At 43.4% G+C, this 22,502-nt stretch overlaps 1 protein-coding gene across 1 annotated transcript in view; it reads right to left on the reverse strand.

The window, feature by feature from the left end:
- The window catches only part of PGAP1 (GPI inositol-deacylase), a 40,441-nt gene continuing 17,939 nt past the window's right edge, over positions 1–22,502 (reverse strand). The window contains exons 13-21 of the mRNA XM_055067794.2: positions 18,983–19,190; positions 16,770–16,839; positions 13,028–13,187; positions 11,908–12,001; positions 9,190–9,280; positions 8,167–8,337; positions 5,218–5,377; positions 2,708–2,970; positions 1–247 (exon numbers count right to left, since the gene is read on the reverse strand). Of these exons, the coding sequence (XP_054923769.1) occupies positions 79–247; positions 2,708–2,970; positions 5,218–5,377; positions 8,167–8,337; positions 9,190–9,280; positions 11,908–12,001; positions 13,028–13,187; positions 16,770–16,839; positions 18,983–19,190 (1,386 nt within the window). The 3' untranslated portion in view covers positions 1–78. The remainder of the gene's footprint in view (positions 248–2,707; positions 2,971–5,217; positions 5,378–8,166; positions 8,338–9,189; positions 9,281–11,907; positions 12,002–13,027; positions 13,188–16,769; positions 16,840–18,982; positions 19,191–22,502) is intronic.

The raw sequence follows: 22,502 nt of genomic DNA on the forward strand, positions 1-22,502 counted from the left end.
GCCGCGAGAAAAAAAATTTATTTGTCCTTATGCTGTGACCTGGCAGAAGCTGTGACCCATTTCCCGACGCATGTTTGTTCAGTCGGCTTTGTGACCGAGCTGTTGTGGAGAGAGCAGCTGCTGCAGCGCCAGTGCAACGTAGGCCACTGCGATGAGCGGTGCCGCTCGGTACATCCGCACCGGAGAGAGCAGCACGCAAGCAAATGACAGGATCCGACACAACCACGCGACCGGCCGGTAGTACAACCTGCACGACAGATGGTGCTGTGACACTTCATCTCGTATTTGCGGTGCCGTCTCGAAAGACTAACACGGTGCGTCACGACCATACCAAGTGACAGACAATAAGGCTAGAGAAAGCACAGAGGAAGTTAGTTCTTACGTTGTCGTAAATTATGCCCGAGTAATCTCTTTCGACTCGAATGCACCAACAGTTCTTTATTCTTCATTAATAATTTTGAAAGCTATGTAGCATTTTGTTTCTTAATGTGCGTAATTTATTTTCTTACTTTCACTTTTGATGTTCCTCACTGATTTCATTAGAACGCGTCTTATTTTTATGTATGTGTTGTACATTTAGTATTTCAGTCGTACTTTTCCATTTTTTTTTTTCTATAATTTGTACTCTTATAGTCTATTCTGCCACAAAGCATTCTTTCATGTTATGTTCTGTGCCTACCCATTGCTACCCATTTAGGGGACGGCAGCCTCGTCAAGCTGCTTCTGGTAGCAGCTTTCTGTGGCTCCGCCTGTCCTTGTATTCAAGGCAAATGAAGTTTCATTTGATTCCAGATTTTTTTTTATATAGGAACAATCAGGTAAAGGGAAAATAAAAGCAGAGGGAAAGGTAATTTGCTGCAGGTAGGGTCCAAACCCACATCTCCTGCATTATGCATGCAGTGCTTTACCACCTAACCTACCGCAGCACCATCTATCTGGCCACTTTCACGGGTATTTGTGAACAAGATAAGCACTGGGAACGTTAGCCAGCGCAGCTCGCAGCCAACACGGTGGACGTATAACACGCTTTTAACGTAAGTGTCATGCCTGCGATCTTAGAGGCAAGCAGCTGGCCAATAAACTCTCGCATGCTACCTTATGGCATCAAGACTTCCGAATTTGAGACCCTGGCTACATACAACAAGCGAGATGAATAGAGTTATTCGAGGGGTTCAATTTTTTGTTAGTCACAATGATACCAAGCAGCAGAGCGTGTCATGTTCACATAATAAGAAACAGAATACTGACTATTAACATTCCCTATGCTATCTGTGGCTTCATATTCCGTCACTTGGTAGTGTTGTGACTGAAAAATAAAATATCAAGAACCTTGTACCCCCTTGTTCTTCTCACTAACATGGTTTGACACACTTGAAATTATGTTCGCAAAACACGCACAAGAAAATGAGCAGTTTGACCAAAAATACAAGTGGGCAATGGATGAGCTATAAGAGAGGTGATATATGAAGGCTGTGGATTCATTTCAACGACTTAGGGTTCATCAGTGTGCACCCAAATGTTGGCGCATGAGCATATTATTATGCCCCTTTTAGAATACCATTGTTGTAATGGTGAAATCCCCATGACTTCGTGCCCAGCAGCAGAATGCCATGGCCCCTGAGCCAACAGAGGGGGGTCATTAAAATAAACTGTACCTCCTCCCCCAATATGGCCTCTCTCACAGCTTCTGTGTTGATTGGAACATTAAGAGAAAGCTTTAGCTCGGGGCCAACTCCAATTTTTCTATTGAAATACATGTGAAACAAGGAAATGCTTTTACTATCCAACAACTCGAATGACATCAAGTAAATTAGTTACATTTGAGAGCGAAAGTAAAGTTTTAATGATGCTAGGGAACAAAAATTTTGATTTAGGGTCTGAAATTTCTTTTTACAAAAGTTTGCAGAAACTGGCAAGTTTCACAAGAATGGAAGCACAGTCTACAAATCCGTAACCCAGCGCCAAAAACAGACATCACAATCCCGTAAATTGCATCTACTGCTACAGAATCTAAAGCCAACAAATTTGATATATGAATTTACAGCTTACATGAACCTATTACAATGTTTGTGAGGGTTTTGCAAAAGTCCTACTCAAGAGATGGGGATATTTCTAAGTGTTGTATATTACATTGATTTTGTCCATCTCGTATGTCATAATAGGTGTAGTTTACTGAATTGTGATACCATTATTGATTATTCAGTTGAGTTGCAGGACTGAAAAACTTGGTACTAGAAATCCTTTTGACTTTGCAATCTTCAATGACATTTATTAAAGATATAACAGCCTAAATAAACAATCTGCTTATTCATTAGGCTTTTAACATTTTGTTTTAAATTCAACAAACCTCATCAAAATCGGTGCAGTCGACGTTGCCGAGCAAACAAATTTCTTATTAGTTCACATGCATTTAGATTGAAAAAAAAAAAAAAAATTCTGGGGTTTTACGTGCCAAAACCACTTTCTGATTATGAGGCACGCCGTAGTGGAGGACTCCGGAAATTTCGACCACCTGGGGTTCTTTAACGTGCACCTAAATCTAAGCACACGGGTGTTTTCGCATTTCGCCCCCATCGAAATGCGGCCGCCGTGGCCGGGATTGCATTTAGATTGAAGCTCCCACGCTAAAGCTTCCTCTTAACATGAATCAATCAGTTGATGAATCATCAATTGTTTCAATCGGTATTGCACAAAACAATCGGCTCACCCCTGGGGATTTGGAACAAAAGGTTGCCAGAGGACGGCCTGCGCCAAGAGCAGGAAGGTTGCAGTCACCGCGAGCGGGTCGGCGCCACCCGGTTGGGGGGACAGGGGTCCCACCGAGAACCACACTATAACCGCGGGCAGCCCCAGGACGGCCACCCAAAGCCACAGGTGCAGCAGGCACAGCTGCAGACGCCAGCCGCTCGTCTCGCTCGAGGGACCCCGTCGCTCCTCTTGAGCTGTCTGGCGCGCGCACTGGTACACCAGCTGGGGCATGCGTGGAGATGGACATGTCATTTTAGCACTATTACAGTCAAACCTCAATATTGCTACGGCACAATATGCGCGATCACGAAAGGCCAGCAGTGTGAAGACGACGACGACGATTAGAAGCTAGCGCGGGCTGTTGCCTCTTGGCCAAGCGCAGCGTATTTTCCTTGTAAATATATTTGTACATAGCTTTTCGTCTGCGTCTTCCTACGTAACATATCTGGTGGAGGTGCGGGGTAAGAAGATGCGGGACGGGGCGAAATCGAAGAAGCCGGGCGGGTATTAGGGCGATGGGCCGAGCAGATGGTGTGAAGACCCATGTTTTCAAACTCCTGGCGGACAACTGCCTGGATCAGTGAGACCGTGACTGCAGATGTGTTGGTGGGACTGGAGTCGAAGGCAGCCGGATAGGCGGCCTCGATCTCACGCCGGACGATCCTGGTAACATCGGCAGTGTTGTTGGGACGAGGAGCGTCGGCACAGGAAGATGTCGCTGGGGTGTTGGGCAGACGGGCAAACTGCTGGTCAATACGTCGGCTTTTGGCGAGTTCCAGGCGGCGGCACTCTCTTATAACAGCATCCACCGTCGCTACGTTGTTGCAAACGAGCAAGTTGAAGGCGTCATCGGCAATGCCTTTGAGGATGTGGGAAACCTTGTCTGACTCAGTCATGTGGGTGTCAACTTTGCGGCACAGAGCCAAGACGTCCTGAATGTACGTGACATAGGGCTCTGTTGACGTCTGCACACGGCCGGAAAGCGCCTTCTGCGCGGCAAGTTGTTGACCGTAGGGGTTGCCGAACAAGTCTCGAAGCTGTGTCTTAAGTGAATCCCAACTGGTGAGCTCATCTTCGTGCGTGCGATACCAAACTCGAGGTGTGCCACCGAGGTAAAAGACTACGTTGGCGAGCATAATAGTAGGGTCCCACCGGTTATTGCGGCTGACGTGTTCATACAGGCTGATCCAGTCATCGACGTCTTCCCCATCTTGGCCCGAGAATACGCCAGGATCACGGGGAGCGGGGAGAGTGATGTAGGTCGTCGAAGTGGCAGCAGGTGTCGGAGCCAGCGGAGTCGGGTTGTCGTCGCCGGGAGCCATGAAGGAAGGCTCGACGTACCGTCCACTGCGAAGCTCCGTGACGAGGTACAGGGAACGTCCACCTCCACCAGATATATACTGCCATTGGCTTCTTGCCGAAAAGTATCCCGACTAGCTCTGTTTCATAAATTATACTATCACCCTGTGCTACGAAATGATTTAATTACGCCACCAATGTATTGACCAATCGCATTGACCATTCCTTCAAAGTAGGGTTTGTATCGTGCCACACCAAAAGTTTTTTTCAGTCATTTCTTCCGCGAACATCTCGGAAATGGAACCATCTTCCTCCAGACATTGTTACTATTACAGATAACAAAGCCTTTAAACCAGCACTAGCTAATATTGTATAATATCAGCAATGATTATTTCTTCTTTTCATTGTAACTTACTGCATTCTTGTAACCTTTTGAAACTGTTCATACCACTCCCCTCTGCAATGCCCCCTGGCCTGGAGGGTAATACAAATAAATAAATAAATCTAGCACAAATATAACGAATTATCATATATAATGAAGACTGTACAAAATTTTTCTCGCTAATATCAGCATATTTTCGTGCCCAATACAACCTCGTTGCCATGATGAAAAAGAGAAAAAGAAAAAGTGTGTGTGCTATACAGTATAGGATGTACACCATACGTGCATGAGAGCGTCGAAATTTACACATACACATTAGCTTTATATTAACTTGGCACAGCAAGCCTCTCACAACAATCTCTCAGGGAGCATGACAACACCGCAGCACCAAAGGCAAGAGCATTTAGATTGGAATCCACCATTGCTAACAGCTCTTAATGTTTTAGTTTGCTAATTTGCTAACTAATCTGCTACAATTTATTAAAGATTTGTTGCCACCTCCGAGGTCGTTCTGCTCTGATGCTGCTAGGCTTAACAAAATGTTAGGCCTAACAATGTGCTAGGCCTAACAAAAGATGTGAACATTGTTGCAAAGGTGTTTTGATGTCTATCACAAGGCATGTTAGCACTGGCTCTGTGCTGGTGAGGCGAAACTGGAAGATTTTCACGAAACAGTTCCACGAAACTAGTCTTTCGAACCTCACATGTCTAAGTAGGACTTCCACTTGACTTCTCCTCAACAAACTTATGGCAGAGGCCACAAGACAGCTAAATGACAGGCAACTCACCCTGATGGCGAAGACGATGCTGCCCAGAAACAATGCCATAGCAGCACATGTGGCTACAATCAGAAGGAGCAGGCCAGCCACCAAGAGGAACACTCTTGGTGACCATGGCTGCTTCCCAGGCGGTGGACTCCTCTGAGTGCCTCTCACCATTGCGAGCACTCTGTAAGCAGCATAAAGTTAAATTATAGAGTTTACCATTGCAAAGCACCATACAAGCTACGAGAGGTGTCACAACTGAGGGAGCTTCATATAAATTTCAACTAGCTGTGTGCCTTCATAGCACAGCTAAACTGAAGTACAGTGCTCATAACTTCAAATGTGAACTAGTATTTTGAAACTGCTCCAATGCATTACCTTGTTTCCAGTTTCACCAGTAGCAGCAGGCGCTTAATTCAAACTATAAAAAGTACACCTGGGACTACTCTGTGCTTAGAAAGCAGTTAACGAGCGATTATGTGTGGCACATCCAGGTAATTGTGCGTAAAAGGCATTCGTTGCTATTCACATTTGAATTCTTTAGCCCTGTACTTGAGTGTTTTTGCATTCCACTCTCATTGGAACGGACCGTAGCCACCGTAACCCAGAATAGAAGCCACGACTTCTTGCTTGGCAGTGGAATGCCATAGTCGATTTTATTTTTGGTTCATAGGCACCACCATATTTAGCTACTACAGGAAAGATTTATCAATTTTTGCACAGTTATATCAAGTTATTGTAGATGCTAAGCACTGAATGCATCCATACGATCATGCTGACACTATGAGTCAACCATAAGTACTACACACTATTTGTTACAGATAGGAAACGTGAATGTTAACGACCCGTGATGACGTCACTCAATTTCCGTAAGAAAGTCTGTAGCCACTGAACTACTGCAGTTGGTTGGAAGCATAATGTACTCCCCCTTGCACTGCTCGGGAGATCGGCATAAATGCCTTTGTTGACTAAACAACTGGCTACAATGCCTTCACATATCGGACAATAAATAGCACATGGCAGTGTGCTTTATTCAACATCACTTTTGTGTGCCCTCTCTCATAAACGATAGAAAATGTCTTTTTTTCTTTCAGATACTGAATTACTAAAAAACATCATTAAAAAGCAACGGAAAATTTTCTGAAGAAATGTCAACGCTACAGCTTTTCCACCTAAACCATGTACGTACTAAACAGGCTCAAATTACATATAGAGACAGCACTTGGCCTCATGTTCTGTTTCACACCTTCTTTTATGTATTATTTTTCTTTTGTAGATTCCAGAAAAAATAAATGCATATTTCTTTCCTTCTGGTTTTAAATCTTGCAAGAACTAAAAATGTCATGAAATAGTGTAAGTAAAATTTACTCAGGAACTATTACAACTAAAGCCTCTTGTGAAGTCACCACATATACAAGGTGTTTCACAGAACATGCATGAAACTCCTTTAAAAAAATTATGCAGATCCCACGCACTGTGGGAATCGATCTAAGCGAAGCTTCTCATGCTGTTTGTGTTCACTGATGATATTTGGCGGTGGTGTTGAAGGCATACGACCGTCGTGATGCGACGCTAAACGTTCCCTTGAGTGCACCACCTGTGTTTGTTCACATAGAACACATAACACACAGCGAGATGTGTTTGCTCCAGGCATTGTGCGACATTTTTCATAGCCTGCAAGAACGTTACCACTGTCATTCCCTCACATGGCACAACGCATTTTGGATGAGAGACAGGCAAAACTGTGCTGTGCATAATGTGCTGTGCATAACAGACCAGCACCCATCCACCATGCAGCACAGCCTCCCACTGTTGCAAGGTTATGACATCATGGCTGAAGTGTTGATTTGCTGGACAGCTGCTTGCACATGGTTGCCTTGATGCCGCGTTTCTTTAGTGCAACTCTGCGCCTGCACACCCTGCGTCAGCTGTCTGCACGGACAAACTTGCACGGCGTTTATTTTCAGAAATAGCAGAAATGTGCCGTACCGTACCTTCAATTATAATTCTTTCTATCGTTTTTTTTTTCTCAGCAGTTTGTTGACAAGGGTCGCCATGGCTAGCAGCAGCATTTATTTTATTGAAAAGACCCCAAACAAAGCAAGATTTCTGACAGCACTTTTCCCTTCTCCCACGATCCTTCCATGCATGCAAGCTGCGACAAGTGAAGAGTGGCAAGGCTGCAGGGGGTTTTAGATTTGGTGAACACAAATGGATTTGGGTACCCAAAGCGATTCCGGTACACAAAGCACCATGCCCGGCTTGCGTTCTTTTGTACACCTTTTTGAATTCTGTCATAAGCCTGGCGGTAAGTGCCGCCGCTTCTTCAATGTCCTCGAGGTGGGGGGGGGGGGGGGAGGGGGAGGAGGGCTCACATGCAACTACAGCCGTCCAGAAGGCACTGTGCCGACGACCAAGCAGTTCCAGAGGGCATTGTGGCAACACCCAGAGAGTTAAATGAAAAAGTATGATAGGCACCTCTCTCGCATGCCTGCCATGTACTGTATTTACTCGACCGTAACTGAAGGGTTCAGGTTGTGCAAAACCATGTATTGTTTGTATGCTTTGTGCTTCCAGTAAGTGACGCACTATGTTTCCGTCACAAATGCAGTAAGTGTGCCGTGGAAGCTATACAACAAACACTATCGGGAAACTCCTCTTTCTGCAGTTAAGGTAAAGATCTGTGATCACTTCTGTGCGATAAGTGATTCATGTATTGTGACTGTAACGAATGAGGTCTATGTAACAGCAAATGGCCCTAGCACATTCTTATTTCCTCCTGTCACGTGGAACGCACCACTTTTTTGTTTTTGAATGCAGGTCATGTGAAATGTTCCTCTAGCATAGGCAGTGTTGCCTGCTATATGCGAAACGGAGTACAATTTGCAATGCCGTGTTTCCGTCTACGTAGTCGTAGTCTTACGTAGTCAATATGTAGTCAATACGTAGTCTTGTGGAATGTCTTCCACTTACCTGTTGACCGCGATGGCAGATATGTAGGTGCTGCCTGTGATTAGGGTTCCCAGCACATAGACTGCCCCGCATCCAATGCAATAGAGTGAAACGCGCAGCACCAGGTTCTCCCAGGGACTGGTCGTGGCCATGCTGTCGATGACCAGAACGCTACCTTCTTCCGACAGGCTCCTGCGAATGCAAGGGTACGTCGTGCTGCCATTGTTTTTCGCTCGCTTACCTGTTGCACTCATTTTTACTTGTCCCTCTATTCAGTCACTTGACTGTCACCCTGTCTAGCTGTGTATAATTTCTCAGTCTACATGTGCTCATTAAACGTTGATTCACACATGGCCTTCAGCAGTTGCACAAGAGATTGAAAAGGAGATTAACGAGGCTTTCTGCGTAACATGAGAAAGCAATAACTCTTTAATAAGTGCAGGATTTGTATGCCTGCTACAAAAATAATTGGGCAGAAAATATGCAGATCCTCTGCGCTGCGGGAATCAATGTCATGCCGCTCATTTTGTGGATAGCTCACTTCTAGCCTTGAGGCTACGCAAAGTGTTACCAGACGGCACACGTCCACATAAGCTGTGAAACTGCGAGTGTGACATGAGTGCATGTGGGATGACAACAACAAGACGGCATGATGATAGCAGCATGACAACAACAATGTCTGTGATGGCTTTGCAACGATGTCAAAGCGAATGGAATGAAAACAATGGGTGATAACAATGGCTTGATGATGATAGTGCAACAATGGCGTGATAGCAATGAGGATGGTAAGAACTATGGCACAACAATGATGGCAACAATTGTAGCATGACGATGATGACGACGGCGATGATAACTTTATGGCAACTGCAATAAAGCATTATGATGACGGTGATAATGGTGATGAAGATGATGGCTACAATGGCATGACAGTGATCGTGATCATGACGACTGATTTATTGTGCTCTGATGCTGTACTGCAAGTATGCTGTTTTCCTGGATACGCAGCGAAACAAATGATCACATACGTAATATATTTGTACTCACTGAAAGAAGTATTCTGCCAGGCTGGCCAGTAAAGTGAGTTCCAGGAAGCTCTCAGCCTTCTGCAAGGCACAGTTGAAGTCCAAGCACACACCTGTGGGTTTTTAACATGCTATTTTTAATCTGTAGTCCACAACGAATCTCCACAAAGCACAGGTGAATATCAAGGTATTATATAAGCTTATGGGTTGACACTTGGCATCAATGTAACACCATGCTATAACATTGACATTGACATGGCACACTCGACTTCCGTTAATCCGACATGACGGGGCCGACGAAGTTTATCGAATTATCCAGTGGGTCGAATTAAACAAGACGCACAAAAAACGTCGAAATACATTGCTGATTCGGCCGATTCTTATATGGCCCCGAATCAAACGCGTGCCAGCTTTCTATGTGTCCAAAGCAGAAAACTAACATAAAGATAACATTAAAGCTCCTAAACGAAGTGGAAACCTAATGCGAGCCCCTTTTCTGTTAGCAAGAAAAATCAGCAAGGGTGTAACGTGTGTTGCACAGTCGCAGTCGCTTTCCTAAAGTAAGCTTCGCCGCACAATTTTTTAAAGTCAGCTCGGTTGCAGTAAAGATGTGTTATGCAGCGAAGCATACAAATGACGTGAAGGTGGTTTTTGGTCCACTTTTATTGGGGGGAAAAAAGCACGCACTAGAATTGGTTAAATACCGTGATCAGACATTGTGAGCTACCGTTATTGCTTGAAAATCTTCCTACGGTGCGACGAAAATAGGCGTTTTCGACGGGAGATGACGTGTGTTCAACGCGTCACTTTCCCCTAAGCTCCGCCAAGACAAACGCTGCCACTTAAGGGGTCGCTATTAGGGTCACCATAGGGGTAAGGCGCACGCAGGCTGGCTGGTCAAGTTCAAATTATCCAGCGAAGGCCAATTTTAGGATCTAAATTACGAAAGTTTGGGTCTTTAGAAATACATGGGCACTGCCTGGGACTTTCGGGTGGGATCGAATTAACCGAGAAATCAAATTAACAGAAGTCTATTGTACAGTATTGACACTAGGAATTCATATGTTAACATGCTGTAATGGTAATGCTAAGCACAAACATATCAACAAAGCTAGAACTTTCACAGTGGCCATCAATATGTAAGCATGCTCTAATGATGACACCATGCATCGATATGTCACCATGCTGTAATGACACCAGGAACCAACACGCTGACAAAGCAACAATATTGACAGAAGACATCAACATGTAAACACCTTATAATGATCATACAAGACATAAGCTACGTGTTGACAATGAAATAAAGTTGACAGCAGACATTAACATGTAAATGGCATGCTATAACAATGGTACTAGGCACCCACATGTCACCATGCTGCGGTGCTGATTTCAGGCATCAACTCAAGACCAAATTACAATGTTGACAGCAGACTTCAACATGTACTGTCACCCACACTTCTGTTAAAACACTAATCAGTTCAGTGCTATGTAAACAAAAAACTATATCTGTACATTGCTGGCCACTTTGAGAGCCAATGCTTGTGAACAGAGGAAGCTGCAAGGGCAACAAGATAACATAGTATTTATCCTTAACCCCTTAGCTGCCGTGACAAATTCCGAAAAAAATTTTTAGAGGTTCAAAAAAATTGTTGAAGGTCATTGTGCATTATTTTCTTGCCAAAGTTACAAGAAACTGAACACATACACTTGTGTGAAAATTGACATAGACTCCCAATGAGTTAACTCGTCATCGGCACCAGTGGACACTTGTGATGCCGAATTATCTCGTCATCGGCAGTTAAGGGGTTAAACTAGTATTGAACTAGCATTAAACTAGCCTTAAACCAGTAGTTGGCCTTAAACATGTGTAGCTGTTGTTGTTATTCTTTGTTTCCTCTGCCAGAAAGTGCTTGATCACTCTAGACAAAAAGTGGAAACAACCTATCATTACTTGTTGCTAGAGTAGTTTGTTCATACTGTTTCCAGTGTGTTAGAACACAAAGCAAACAGAAAGATAAAAAAAAAGTGAGACAAAGTTGCGAGTGACACTCTTTCCTGTCCTGGTCTTACCTCACATTGTTTCAAGCCCTAACACACCGCAATATGAGTGGACAACTGTACTTGTGCTATAATGACACTATCAGGTTTCAACATGTCAACATGCTCTATAATGTTGACACCAGACACCGACATGAAACTACTATGAGCAATAAGAGAGGGAACGCAGAAGCGCATGGCAGATAGCTTGAAACCCAACTTGAGGTCTTACATGGCAGCTGCTGTTGAAAACAAAATGGAAAAGCAGGCACTGTTAAGTTTGTCGGTAGCATTAACACTGTGCCAGACAAATTCTGAACATAATAGGACAATATTTGCAACCTATAGACATTGCTGTCAGGAACATGCTAGCCAAATATTATTATGCCACATGCAGAAGGGAACCCTCCCACCATTTTTCATGAAAAATTGCTTCTCTTCCCTCTTGTGCGGCTTTCCAAACTCAATGCTATAACAGGTGTGGTGGCCCAGACATCAGCTTTAATAAATTTCTTCACCGATAGTATACTCCTTAAAATGCATTGCACTCACTCCTGCATGTTGCTCAGCTTTCAAGAAGATACGTTTGAGCGTCCCATTCAGGCTAAGATAAATTATGACACTAAATATAAGCTGCCTGGGCATCTCAATGCTGCCGAGATTCATGGCCAAGTCTGTGATGCCAAGGGCTGAGTTTGCGTACCTGAGGTGTGCACGGAGAGCAGCTGCTCGGCCAGCAGGGCTAGCGTGATGGCAACGCAGTACGAAGGCACCATGGTGATGTGTCGCCTCATCATCTGCACCAGGCCAGAGAGCAAGGCGAGTTTTCATTTCTTGATCTCACCCAATCGACAAGATACCACCGGGGCTGGGAATCGGACCCACGGCTGTTTGCTAAGCGGCAGAACGACATAGCCACCGAGTCATTGCAGCGAGTAATTTCAGAACATGACGGGCAATTATGAATAGAAGTCAGTTACAAGAGCGGCGGCAGTGAGAATAGTTATTCCTGATGGTGGGTTTTTGCATACAAACTAGGGAATGAAAACACGAGAAGAGGCAGAGTACGTTTTTGTTGCCTACTTTATGCTGAAGAAACCTCACCGTCATAGATTACAGATATCAACTCCACGGTGAAGTAAGAGAGTGCAATCAACACATACGAAGCCGAAGAAATGGACAACACGACTCGCAACCAACAGTTTTTTGAAGGAAAAAAGATGTATATAAAGGAAACATAACTGCGCAATTACCAAGCTTAACGAAGGCTGCTCTTTGCACGTGAATATTGAAAAATAATCAAGCCCATTGAAAATCAAACAAGACACATGGTGCAGGAACTGAAATGCTAAAAGTGATAACCAAATCACAAATTCAAGCCTAATTTTGTTTATAAAATTTATCTCTTTCTGCAATAAAGCCACAGAAAGAACACTCATGCACATATTTCCGGCATTGGTGATTTGGTTATCACTTTTACCATTTTGAAGCCTGCGCCATGTGTCCTGTTTGCTCTTGACTGGGCTTGATTATTTCTGAATACTCACTGTAAGGAGGCAGCCTTCGTTAAGCTTGGTGATTGTGCAGTTAGGTTTCCTTTATATACATGTTTTTCCTTCAATAAACTGTCAGTTGCGAGTCAGGTTCTCCTTTTCTTTGGCTCCCCCCATCTGTTGACTGCACTCCCCTACTTCACCATGGAACCTTCCCAATTGACCGAAATGTCTACCTTGCAATATATACCAACCCACCCACACCAGTACACTGCTCGGAGAATATACTTAAGCTTTCTGTCACGCAATGTTCCTTCCGAAAGTGCCCACCTGTCCCAGGCTGGTCTTCCAGGCAGCCTCGACACGAAGCTCATAGCTGCATTCGGGATCCAGATACAGGTGCAACTGCGGGGGCGGACCATCGCTCGTGCCCGCACCGCTCTGCACATGCACGAGCATCGGCGTCTCCTTGGGACCGCTGCGTGAACCCCTAGGAGAAAAGACGGAGTGAAATCAGAACTACATTTCACAGGCTGCACTGCAAAAAAAAGGTTAAAATTCAACAATTTGAAAAAGTATATGCAATGGCACAATGCGGTTTCAGCACAGCACAGAAAGATATAAAATTTTCTAAAATAGAGCTCTCTTTACGGACCCTGCCAGATTTTGCTGACCGTGGCTGGTGCTGCTGCTGTCCTGCCAAATAACTCAACACGTGATTGCGCATATATAATGAGTCGGCATACATGTAGTCATCTATACCATCGTGACAGATGTGCCGGTGACTGGCTATGTCCACTATGGAATTATGCGACGAAACAGCAGACGCTACCTAAATCATTTTCACTGCAAGAAATATGTGCCTTCATGCATACCATCCTTTTAATAAGCCGAACTGATTTCTTTGGACCTTCTTTCTTCCGTTTTAAAGCAAACAGCTTTCCTCAGATCTTTCGCTAATTTTCGTGGTTAGACTTTCTCCACCGAGGCATATGCTCACATGCAGCCGAGTTGTGGGGCACATTCATTGCCATAGGCAGACTAGCTCCTTGAGGCGCACATGTCGCCGTGCAAGAGCTTTGCAGTATACGAGGGTTTAGACACTCCGGTCAGTGGGGGTGCTGCGTCTCTTGTCTCTGTCGCCTGGGCTGACGGTTGCACTGCTTGCTCATCACCGAAGCCTGTACCGCGTACCTCATCGACATGCACCCTTTTGTCTTGCCAGCTCCCCACAAGTTTGCTCAGATCAACTCTAAAAGTGTCTGGTACCTGCATGCTTTAACTTTTTTTAAATATTTAGTGAACCTAGGATCGGAAGCGCTACCCTAGCACGAGTCACGGCCTTGATCTTTTCAACTGCAGGGGTCACGTAGCACGTGAACTTGGGAGCAGGCAAACAGCCAATAATACCTCGTAGGACACCTCAAGGTATCAAGGCTGCCAGAGTTGCGACCCACACTATGTACACAGTGAGCCAGAATAATTGGTGGAGCTAAGGAGCTAGATTTACTGTTACAGGAGGAGGTTGTGCTTTTCACTCCTGTCAGCACAAAGATGTCATTTCTTCCACTTTCATTTCCCTTTTCTTTAGTATATCGACATTTCAAATTAAAAAACAAAGACCACCTAATTTGCCTGATTATTTTTCTTTTTTTGCTTTATTCTGTTGGAGTCATCTCATTCATCTACTTGTCAGTTTCTCAGTTAGGAGAGCTTTGCTTCCGTGATTTCTAGCTGGTTGCAATTCAAGATGAAATCATAGTACATATTTGGTACCCACCTGAATCACGTGGACAAGAACATGACTTGTGAATTACAGTATTGTGCAGAATTTAGACAGACTAACGCAGAATTATGCAGCATTTAGGCTCCTCAAAGTCTGGATTTAATGTAATCAAACAGGTTACTCCCTCAGACACTCCCCGTTGCTTTGTCATGACATGCTCAAACTTCCAAACTACACCTAACCGCAAGAGCTTTCGGTGTGCATAAACCATAAAATAAGATGCATCAGCCTGAAATTTAGGGAAGCTGTGTGGCTGGGACCCAAAGAAAATGCACACTGCACCTTTCTATTCAAAAGTGCCATGCACTGGCTGCCCCTACATTTTGGTGTTTTGCAGATACTCCAATTTGAAAACTCTTGTGGGTGAGGATACAAGATCATCCAATGTTTGAGGGGAACAACTTTTTTACCGTTCAATTCGGTGTAGTTACAGCATTCCTTTCATTTTATTTAATTTTTATTAGTATAATGTATCGCCACATTCTTGAAAATCAGTTATGCAGAAGCCCAAAAAGTGGAGCAAAGTACATGAGAGGGGAATCTTGCCATCCACCTGAATTGTAGCACGAAGCTACAACTGAAACCAATACGAGTTTCTTCAGAAAGAAAGCCTCGCAGTTGAAGAAAAAAATAAAAGAAGGTGGATGGACAATTAATCGCTTTTGTCATTTTCTTATTGGGACTATTACGGGGGCGGGATTATTGGATTTCGTAACTGGTGCGGCGCTTCACTCTGACCACTGACGAAGTGCGAAAAGGAACAGCATCAAAAAAGGGATCCATACAAGAATGTGGCCCAGACATCAGTTATAAAGACCAGAGTACCAGCAAAAAGAGAAGAAAAATTATGTCGCCAGCCCAACACAAAGTTCAGGGCCTATTTCTGTGAATTGTGCTAACACATGCAAGGGATGCAGCGCACATAAAAATTCACAGACTAACCTCCTGGATGGAGCCGTTAACAAATGCCAAGGTGGCTTCCGTGCATTGCTCGCTGCTCGAAACATGGTGGTGGAGGCATTGCTAAAATGTTGTTTTCACTAACCCTTCTTCTCGGCCCACCAGAAGAAGTCATCGTCTTAACATTGTTCCTTTGAATGCAACGATAGATTGCTTTAGGTTTTCCTTTTTTCTGCATACAATTGCGATTTGGAATGGCCTTGAGGGGTCCTTACGCAAGTTATCAAGTGATGTATGTTCCAACCTATTACCTAATTATGTTCATTAATCAACTAGCTCTTCCTGATATTGTTTTCTTTTTCTATTGTTTGTTTTCTTTTTGCCACTCAAATGTATTCTTCAATTGATTGACATATGCATGCACTCACTCCTGCAATATCTTGCTATGCAAGATGGCAGTATATGTAAATAAATGTGTGGTTAAGTTTGTTGCTATCGCTTTCATACATTCCTTCCCATCACATTGTTACAGGAAGGAATATCAGATTATTTTCAAGGAGAGCGCCCAGCACTAGAAGACAGCAGCCAGGACTGATATCAGTTTGAGCATGGGATGGATTTAAAAATATTGCGGGGTTTAGTCTCTTGAAGCTGCACTGTAAGCTATGAGGTACGCCGCCGTAGTGGAGGTCTCCAGATAAATTTTGATCGACAGGGGTTCTTTAACGTGGACCTAGATCTAAGTAGACAAGTGTTTTTTGCCTTCCACCCCCATCATAATGCAGACACCCTAAATGGGAATCAAATCCTCAACCTCGTGATCAGCCGCAAAATGCCACAGCCACTGAGTTACCACAGCAGATGCAAGATGGATATAATGCTCTAACTTTGTCGTCCCCTTTGTGTAATAACATCTTTGCGTGCGAGTTGTACCAGTTCATGGGAATATGAAGGAGGATGGTGAAAGAATAAACGAACCTGCTAAGCATGCTGAGCGCGAAAAAAAAATGCTGAGAAGGAGACGAGACTACGACGGAGCCCTCTGTTGTTGTTGCCTTGTCTCCTTCAAGGTGTTTCTTCCATGCTCAAAACGCTCAGTTCTGATCATCACCAACCATCCCAATGGCGCGCTGTTTCAGATGAGGAACAAGTTAGCTGCCCTGTAATCACGATTTTACCAATGCCAAATATGGCCAGCGGCCATATTTCGAGCTGTCGTCCACTGCGATAAAACCAACTTGGCACTTCTCTAAAGGACATACTAATCAGGGATATACCTTCCTCTCTTTGCTGGTACTGCAGTTTAGCATGCTTTCCAAGTGCAGTTAATAACATAACAATGTCCAACTGCGCTCAGCAATGTCAACGTGATTAGTGCCTGCATACATCGGGTAGCGGATGTGAAAGAAGAGGTCCTCGCTGCCCCAAGGGACCAGGAATCGGACAAAGCCATCACCTTCATACAAAGAGGAGGGAAAAGAAAAACAAAAATAAAAGGCATTAGTGAATTTAGACGCAGTCGCAAACAGGAAAATGACACATTTGACTCGATAAGACTGGCTGACATCTGACACCGAGGCTGACAGCAATCACGAGGAAAAGAAAGAAAAGAAAGGCACGTGCTGTATTGAGAGAGGGAAGAAACAGCACACAGACAATGATGAATAACAAAAAATCATCACAGTGTCGCCATAACGGTGAATCAATGAATGCGATAGCAACATGTTAGAATATTACACGAAGTTCAAGACTCGTAGCTGTAGTGGCAGTATGAAATGAAGTAAAGGTAAGCTAAGTAAAAACGAGCTGTTGTGCCAAGGGTCCTCAGCTTGGATCCTGCCACAAGACAACTTAATTTATGTTTATTAATTAAAGCTCACGTTTTTCTTAGCCACCTTACCACCACTTTTCCCATATCGGGTATGTCTCAAACCACTTTACTGGGCCGATCCCAATAGTAGTGCACAGCCGCGCCAATAAAATTGCATCATTTTCAGGTTTGAGCTCTGTTTTCATTTCCCACTTTTAGTATTTAAGTCTGAGAAGATTTAAGATAAATGGCATGCGCTGTCCATGTTTTGTTTCATGACATTTGTTTGTGGGCAGCCATTCTCAAAATTCTGCGGGATAATCTTGTCAAAAATGTAAGACCTGGTACAAGCAACTTTAGTGATGGCAATATAATTGCGTATAGCACATGTCATATAGCATGGCTTGGCATATACCTAAATATATACGAAACCTCATGACAATGCCGACGGCAAAACTTTGCTTGAAGTGTCCATATAATTGCTATCGCAATAAAACACAGATCAACACTACTGTTTTTTCTCAGCTGTGTCATTTATGCACTGTAAACCACAATAAATGCATATTACACAGTATTCCACCATGCACGTATGCGCATATGTATTTCACAGCGAATAAGTGTAACTTCCCGGAATTCCCGTCTTTCCCTTCATGACATTTCAATCAGGTAAATTTAGCTACAAGCAACCTCTGGCAAAATTAAGTTTGCTGTAAACTCCATTCCCAATGCACCCCTTAAATTTCCGTGAACTTTGTAGTTAATAAAACTTAACAAAACTTGTGGGCATGCAAGATCTTTTGAGCAATGGATATGACCAGCCCTGGTAAGAAAAAAACAATACGTGAAATTGAGTAGCCACAAATATGCGCAGCATGCCTGTTTCACAATATGTTTAGGCCACAAAACTAGTTTCAACCTGTATGTGTATGTATAACCATTTACGGGATACTAGAGGCATAGACACAAGCAGCTGCACTGGTAACAATATAGTGAGATGACAGGTTTATTAACTAGCACCAGCAGAAATAACTATTAAATGAAACTATACTTATACAGCTGCTGGCATAATGGCATAGTAAAGGCAGAAACAGATATTCATGAACATATATTAGCTCCTCCTTATAATTTCTCAAACTTTAGTGTGCCTTCTCGTGGGATCTGATCCAGTGAGAAGTCACTCCTGCAATGCGAAAATTGCAAACACGTCATAGCTGAGCACATTGTCACAAGAGGTCGCCACCACCACAGTCACTCCAATCTGCACCTGCAGTATTCCATAATTCCGTGAATGGTAGGATCCAGCGGAAGCTCTCTGGGTGTCACTATAGACATTGACTGTTTCCAGTATGCACTACTAAAATTGCGGACATATCAGAGCATGGACTGTGCCAAGCATGCAGTGTTTAAAACATGTACTGCTCAAAGTCTGCATGAGCACCTACTCAGAATCACTGGCGTACCTCCCTTTTACGCTTGCTTGCAACAGTCCACATGTATATGCTTCAACATCATCTACTCGAGTGTGACCAGTTGAAAAGCCTATACAGACAAGTTAAAACGCCCTATCAGAAGTCAGAACATATTGCTGGGCTTGTTGATCTGTCATGGCTTGCAAACGACACCACAGAGCAGAAAGGCCAAAGAGGGAGACATCAATGTGATCACAAGGCACCACGCATTGTGTTAATGTCTCCGCATTTGTCATTTGTGTTTATCCACGTAGTTTCCATCCCTATGAAGGGGTTTTACTGCATTTCTATGCACAGCTACACTTGGTTCAAGACCGCACCTTCCGTTCCTGTGCGGCAGATCTTTGATTGTAGGATAAAGTGGTAGGCCTGCCAGGGATGCCACAGGCCGTGGAGGCTCAAGTTGTAGAAGGCCGCCCCCTCTGTCAGTGGCACCGTCAGAAGCACTTTGGAGGAACCCCACCACGGGGGTAGCCTGACATCTCGCCACCGCTCGGACGACTGCAGACGCTCGCCCACCACGGTCATCTGCGGTCACGGCTCTGACTCGTTAGACCTTGTGCCATGCTCTACAGCATTGTTAGGGTTTAGCATTCAGTTTAAGGGTAAGCGAACAGCAGATTTCAGGTTTGATTCAAATTCAAAGTCAATATTAATTCCGATCTAATAATTTAGAATCGAGTGGTTTGAGCAGTAGTACTCTTGTGTGCTACATAATTTGCTGAAGCATTTACTATAGTTAGAGTGGTGCAAATACCAATTTTTTGGGTTCAAAGCAAATAGTTGTGGTTCTTGCGTAAAACCTTGACACAAGAGCCAGGAGTTGATAAAATGAAGAAGTAGAGGGGTTGGGGGTGGGAGCTTCGGTTGCAAAGATTGAAGTGATTTCAGCTCACGGAACAGTTTACTTTTAGTGTTATAATTCAGATATTCTCATACAATAACTCAAGCTAAACATTTTTACAATGGCAGCAGTATGGCCACCAGTAGAGAACATTTATTTACACACTTTCGCTCAGTGCTATGGTTCAGTATACAGTAGAATTTCATTTATACGTTTCGGAAAAAGCACATGAGAAACACATACTGACCAGAAAAAACAGGATCCAAAGTAACTAAAAAATTTGACAGACTCAACTGTAGTTGACATAAACGTTATGCGAAGTGTTGCAGCACGAGGTAAGAGATGCCAACGCGCATCGAGCTGGTGGGCTTTGGCAGCCTGAGGCATGTTTCATTATTTTCCTATTGCTTAGTGTTTTAAGACGGCAATGGGAAACCGAAATGAAATTAAACTAATGGGCGAGGTCGGATGCTGCCGAAGCGAAATATGACGCTCACATCCCGCTGCCTGCAGCAGAAAACGGCGCTGCATTTGGGTTATCGCCTACTAAAAGCGTACAGTACACTCCCAACGGCACTGCGCTTCATGCACTGTAAAACAGATAGGTGAAGATGCTTATTGAAATAGGGTTTGTGGCGATAGCTGTGAATGTAGCATCCGACAACCCGGGAGGAGGTTTGCTGTTAGCAGAATACGAAACTGAGCACATGCTAGTGCTTTCATGCGAGACAAATGGGCAAATATTGCGGTAAAGCTCCTGCTGCAGGAAGCTACTGTTCTCCATCACATGCGCTTCGCGCATTTTCTTGTTTACATGGGATCTAGCTGCCAGAAAATGGATCATACGATCGCAGTTTGGCGATGTACTGAACGCTGGTAGCGAGAGATCGTGTTTTCCGGAAACTTATGAAATGTTAAAAAATAAGCATAGCTCTAATGGAGCATTTTTTGTGTTCTCGATCGGGAATGTTGGCGCCAGGAAGTCATACATAACGGGATCGAATCAATGAGGTTCTACTGTACTTGAATTTCATAACACTCTAATTCACAAACAAAATAATTTCTACCAAATACAAGCACAGGTTAATGTGTTCCACTCTGCAACAGTTCTAGGAAAAAAGCTATATTTAAATATATTTGTCCTGCAAAAAATTTTGAGCCAGCAATGTTCCGCGAGTGTGCCTGATTTTCCTTGTGTTGCGAGGTCTAAAACATTTCGGTAAGTCTAAGGCAATACTATTTCCTGCAAGACAGACAAAACTGACAATTGACAAATATTTTTCTGAGCAATTCCAAGGACTGAATATTGTGTTGCCACATTGCAAAAGACGGTGTATTAGTGATTCCTTCTGTATTAATTAAAGATAAACCATACTAGGGTGGAGTATTCTGTAAGCATCCACCTAGTGGACTTGTCTATTTCATCTGCTGATGGAGTTATGATTGGCTGAGCTGGGGTACATGCGAGAAGGAGACAGATGCTCCCAGCCGATCAGAATTTCAACAGCAACATATCCATTAGGTCGACACTTACGGAATACTCTCCCTGCCTTCTTTTGAACGCACTCTAACTCTCCAATATTGTTAATTTTTTTTTTTTTTTGTAGAACTCCCCGACAATAGCGGCACATTCGAGTTTGCCATAATGAAACAAGTGTAGGATAACTGTTTAACACCAAGATGCTGATTAGAGTTTTCTCTTGAACAAACCCCAACTTACATATTGCTGAAGCACATATAGAAGACATATGCAAGGACCAGGCGAGATTGTTGCTCAACATAACAAGGTATTTGCATTGGAGAACTTATTCCATTATCTCACACCTAGTAACTGAATGTGTATGCACACTCGGGTTCTTTTTTTCTTGTTACTCTTACCAACACACTTTTAGTTGTATTCAGTTCCACGTCCCAACAAGCACATCATTCATCAACTGTCTGTAAATTTTGCTGTAAAATCACGTGATCATTAACAGCAGTTAACGATAGTAAGGTTAACAATATATCCCGGATAAAAAATATGTTGACGTCAACATTACATGTTGTGTCTACAAAATGTATTTTCTTTGGGTTTTTTTTTTTCTCCAGTATCTATTCTGTTTACCTTTCAATAAATGTTAGATGGAAGTAGTGCCGTGTTTGTGGTGCCTTCTTCCTTGCCTATGTTCCTTTCAAAAAGCGTTTTTGCAAGTTTACCCTAAATTACCATTGGGGCCAAGTTCACAACCTGTTTTGTTAATGTTTGCTCACATGCAACATAAAAGTAGGGAAAGAAAGCAGAAGCATTTAATTGATACAGCGGCAAGGACAGTGCTGACACTCCCGTCACTTCTGCAAACTCAGCAGCCTAAAGGTGGCGTCACTGACATTTGATACAACCGTACACACCAACATAAATAACTTAGGTTTTGAAAGAAAATTTCTGCGCAATAATACGGCAAAAAGCGGCAACTTGCTTATCACCTTAGAGGAGGCCTTCTTGCATATATTTTGCAAGAAACCGAAGCAAACGAAAAACATATAACAGCTGAGTGTCAGGCATGTTGGCACATGAAGTTGGATAACATATTAGCACTATCATACAAGAAGCAAAGGCAGATGTAGACACCACAATGCCCTTGTGGAGTGTCTATGTGTTCCTTTTGTTCTTGTCTGATGGCACTGAAATGTTATCCAACAAAAACATATTTATTTATTTATTTATTTACAATATGGCCAAAGCTGAAGCTTGGTGAGCATAGGCATTTTTATCTTTCCTTCATTTTGCTATCACTAGTGCTTATACTTAAAGAGAAAAAAGTTCTTACATAATAATACAGAGAAAACAATGTCATGCTGTTTTAGTAACAGAGATGTGACAGCTGTGGCAGATGGAATGCTTTTCACGAGACATACTCATGGTGTCCTGGCTCTCCGAGAACAATTTCCATTTGAAGCGCCTAACTGCCTGGCATTCCTATACAAAGCCCTATGGTACAATACCTGGTGTTCAAAGC

The sequence above is a fragment of the Dermacentor andersoni genome, chromosome 8 (genome assembly GCF_023375885.2).
Source record: "Dermacentor andersoni chromosome 8, qqDerAnde1_hic_scaffold, whole genome shotgun sequence".
Taxonomy (NCBI): Eukaryota; Metazoa; Arthropoda; class Arachnida; order Ixodida; family Ixodidae; genus Dermacentor; species Dermacentor andersoni.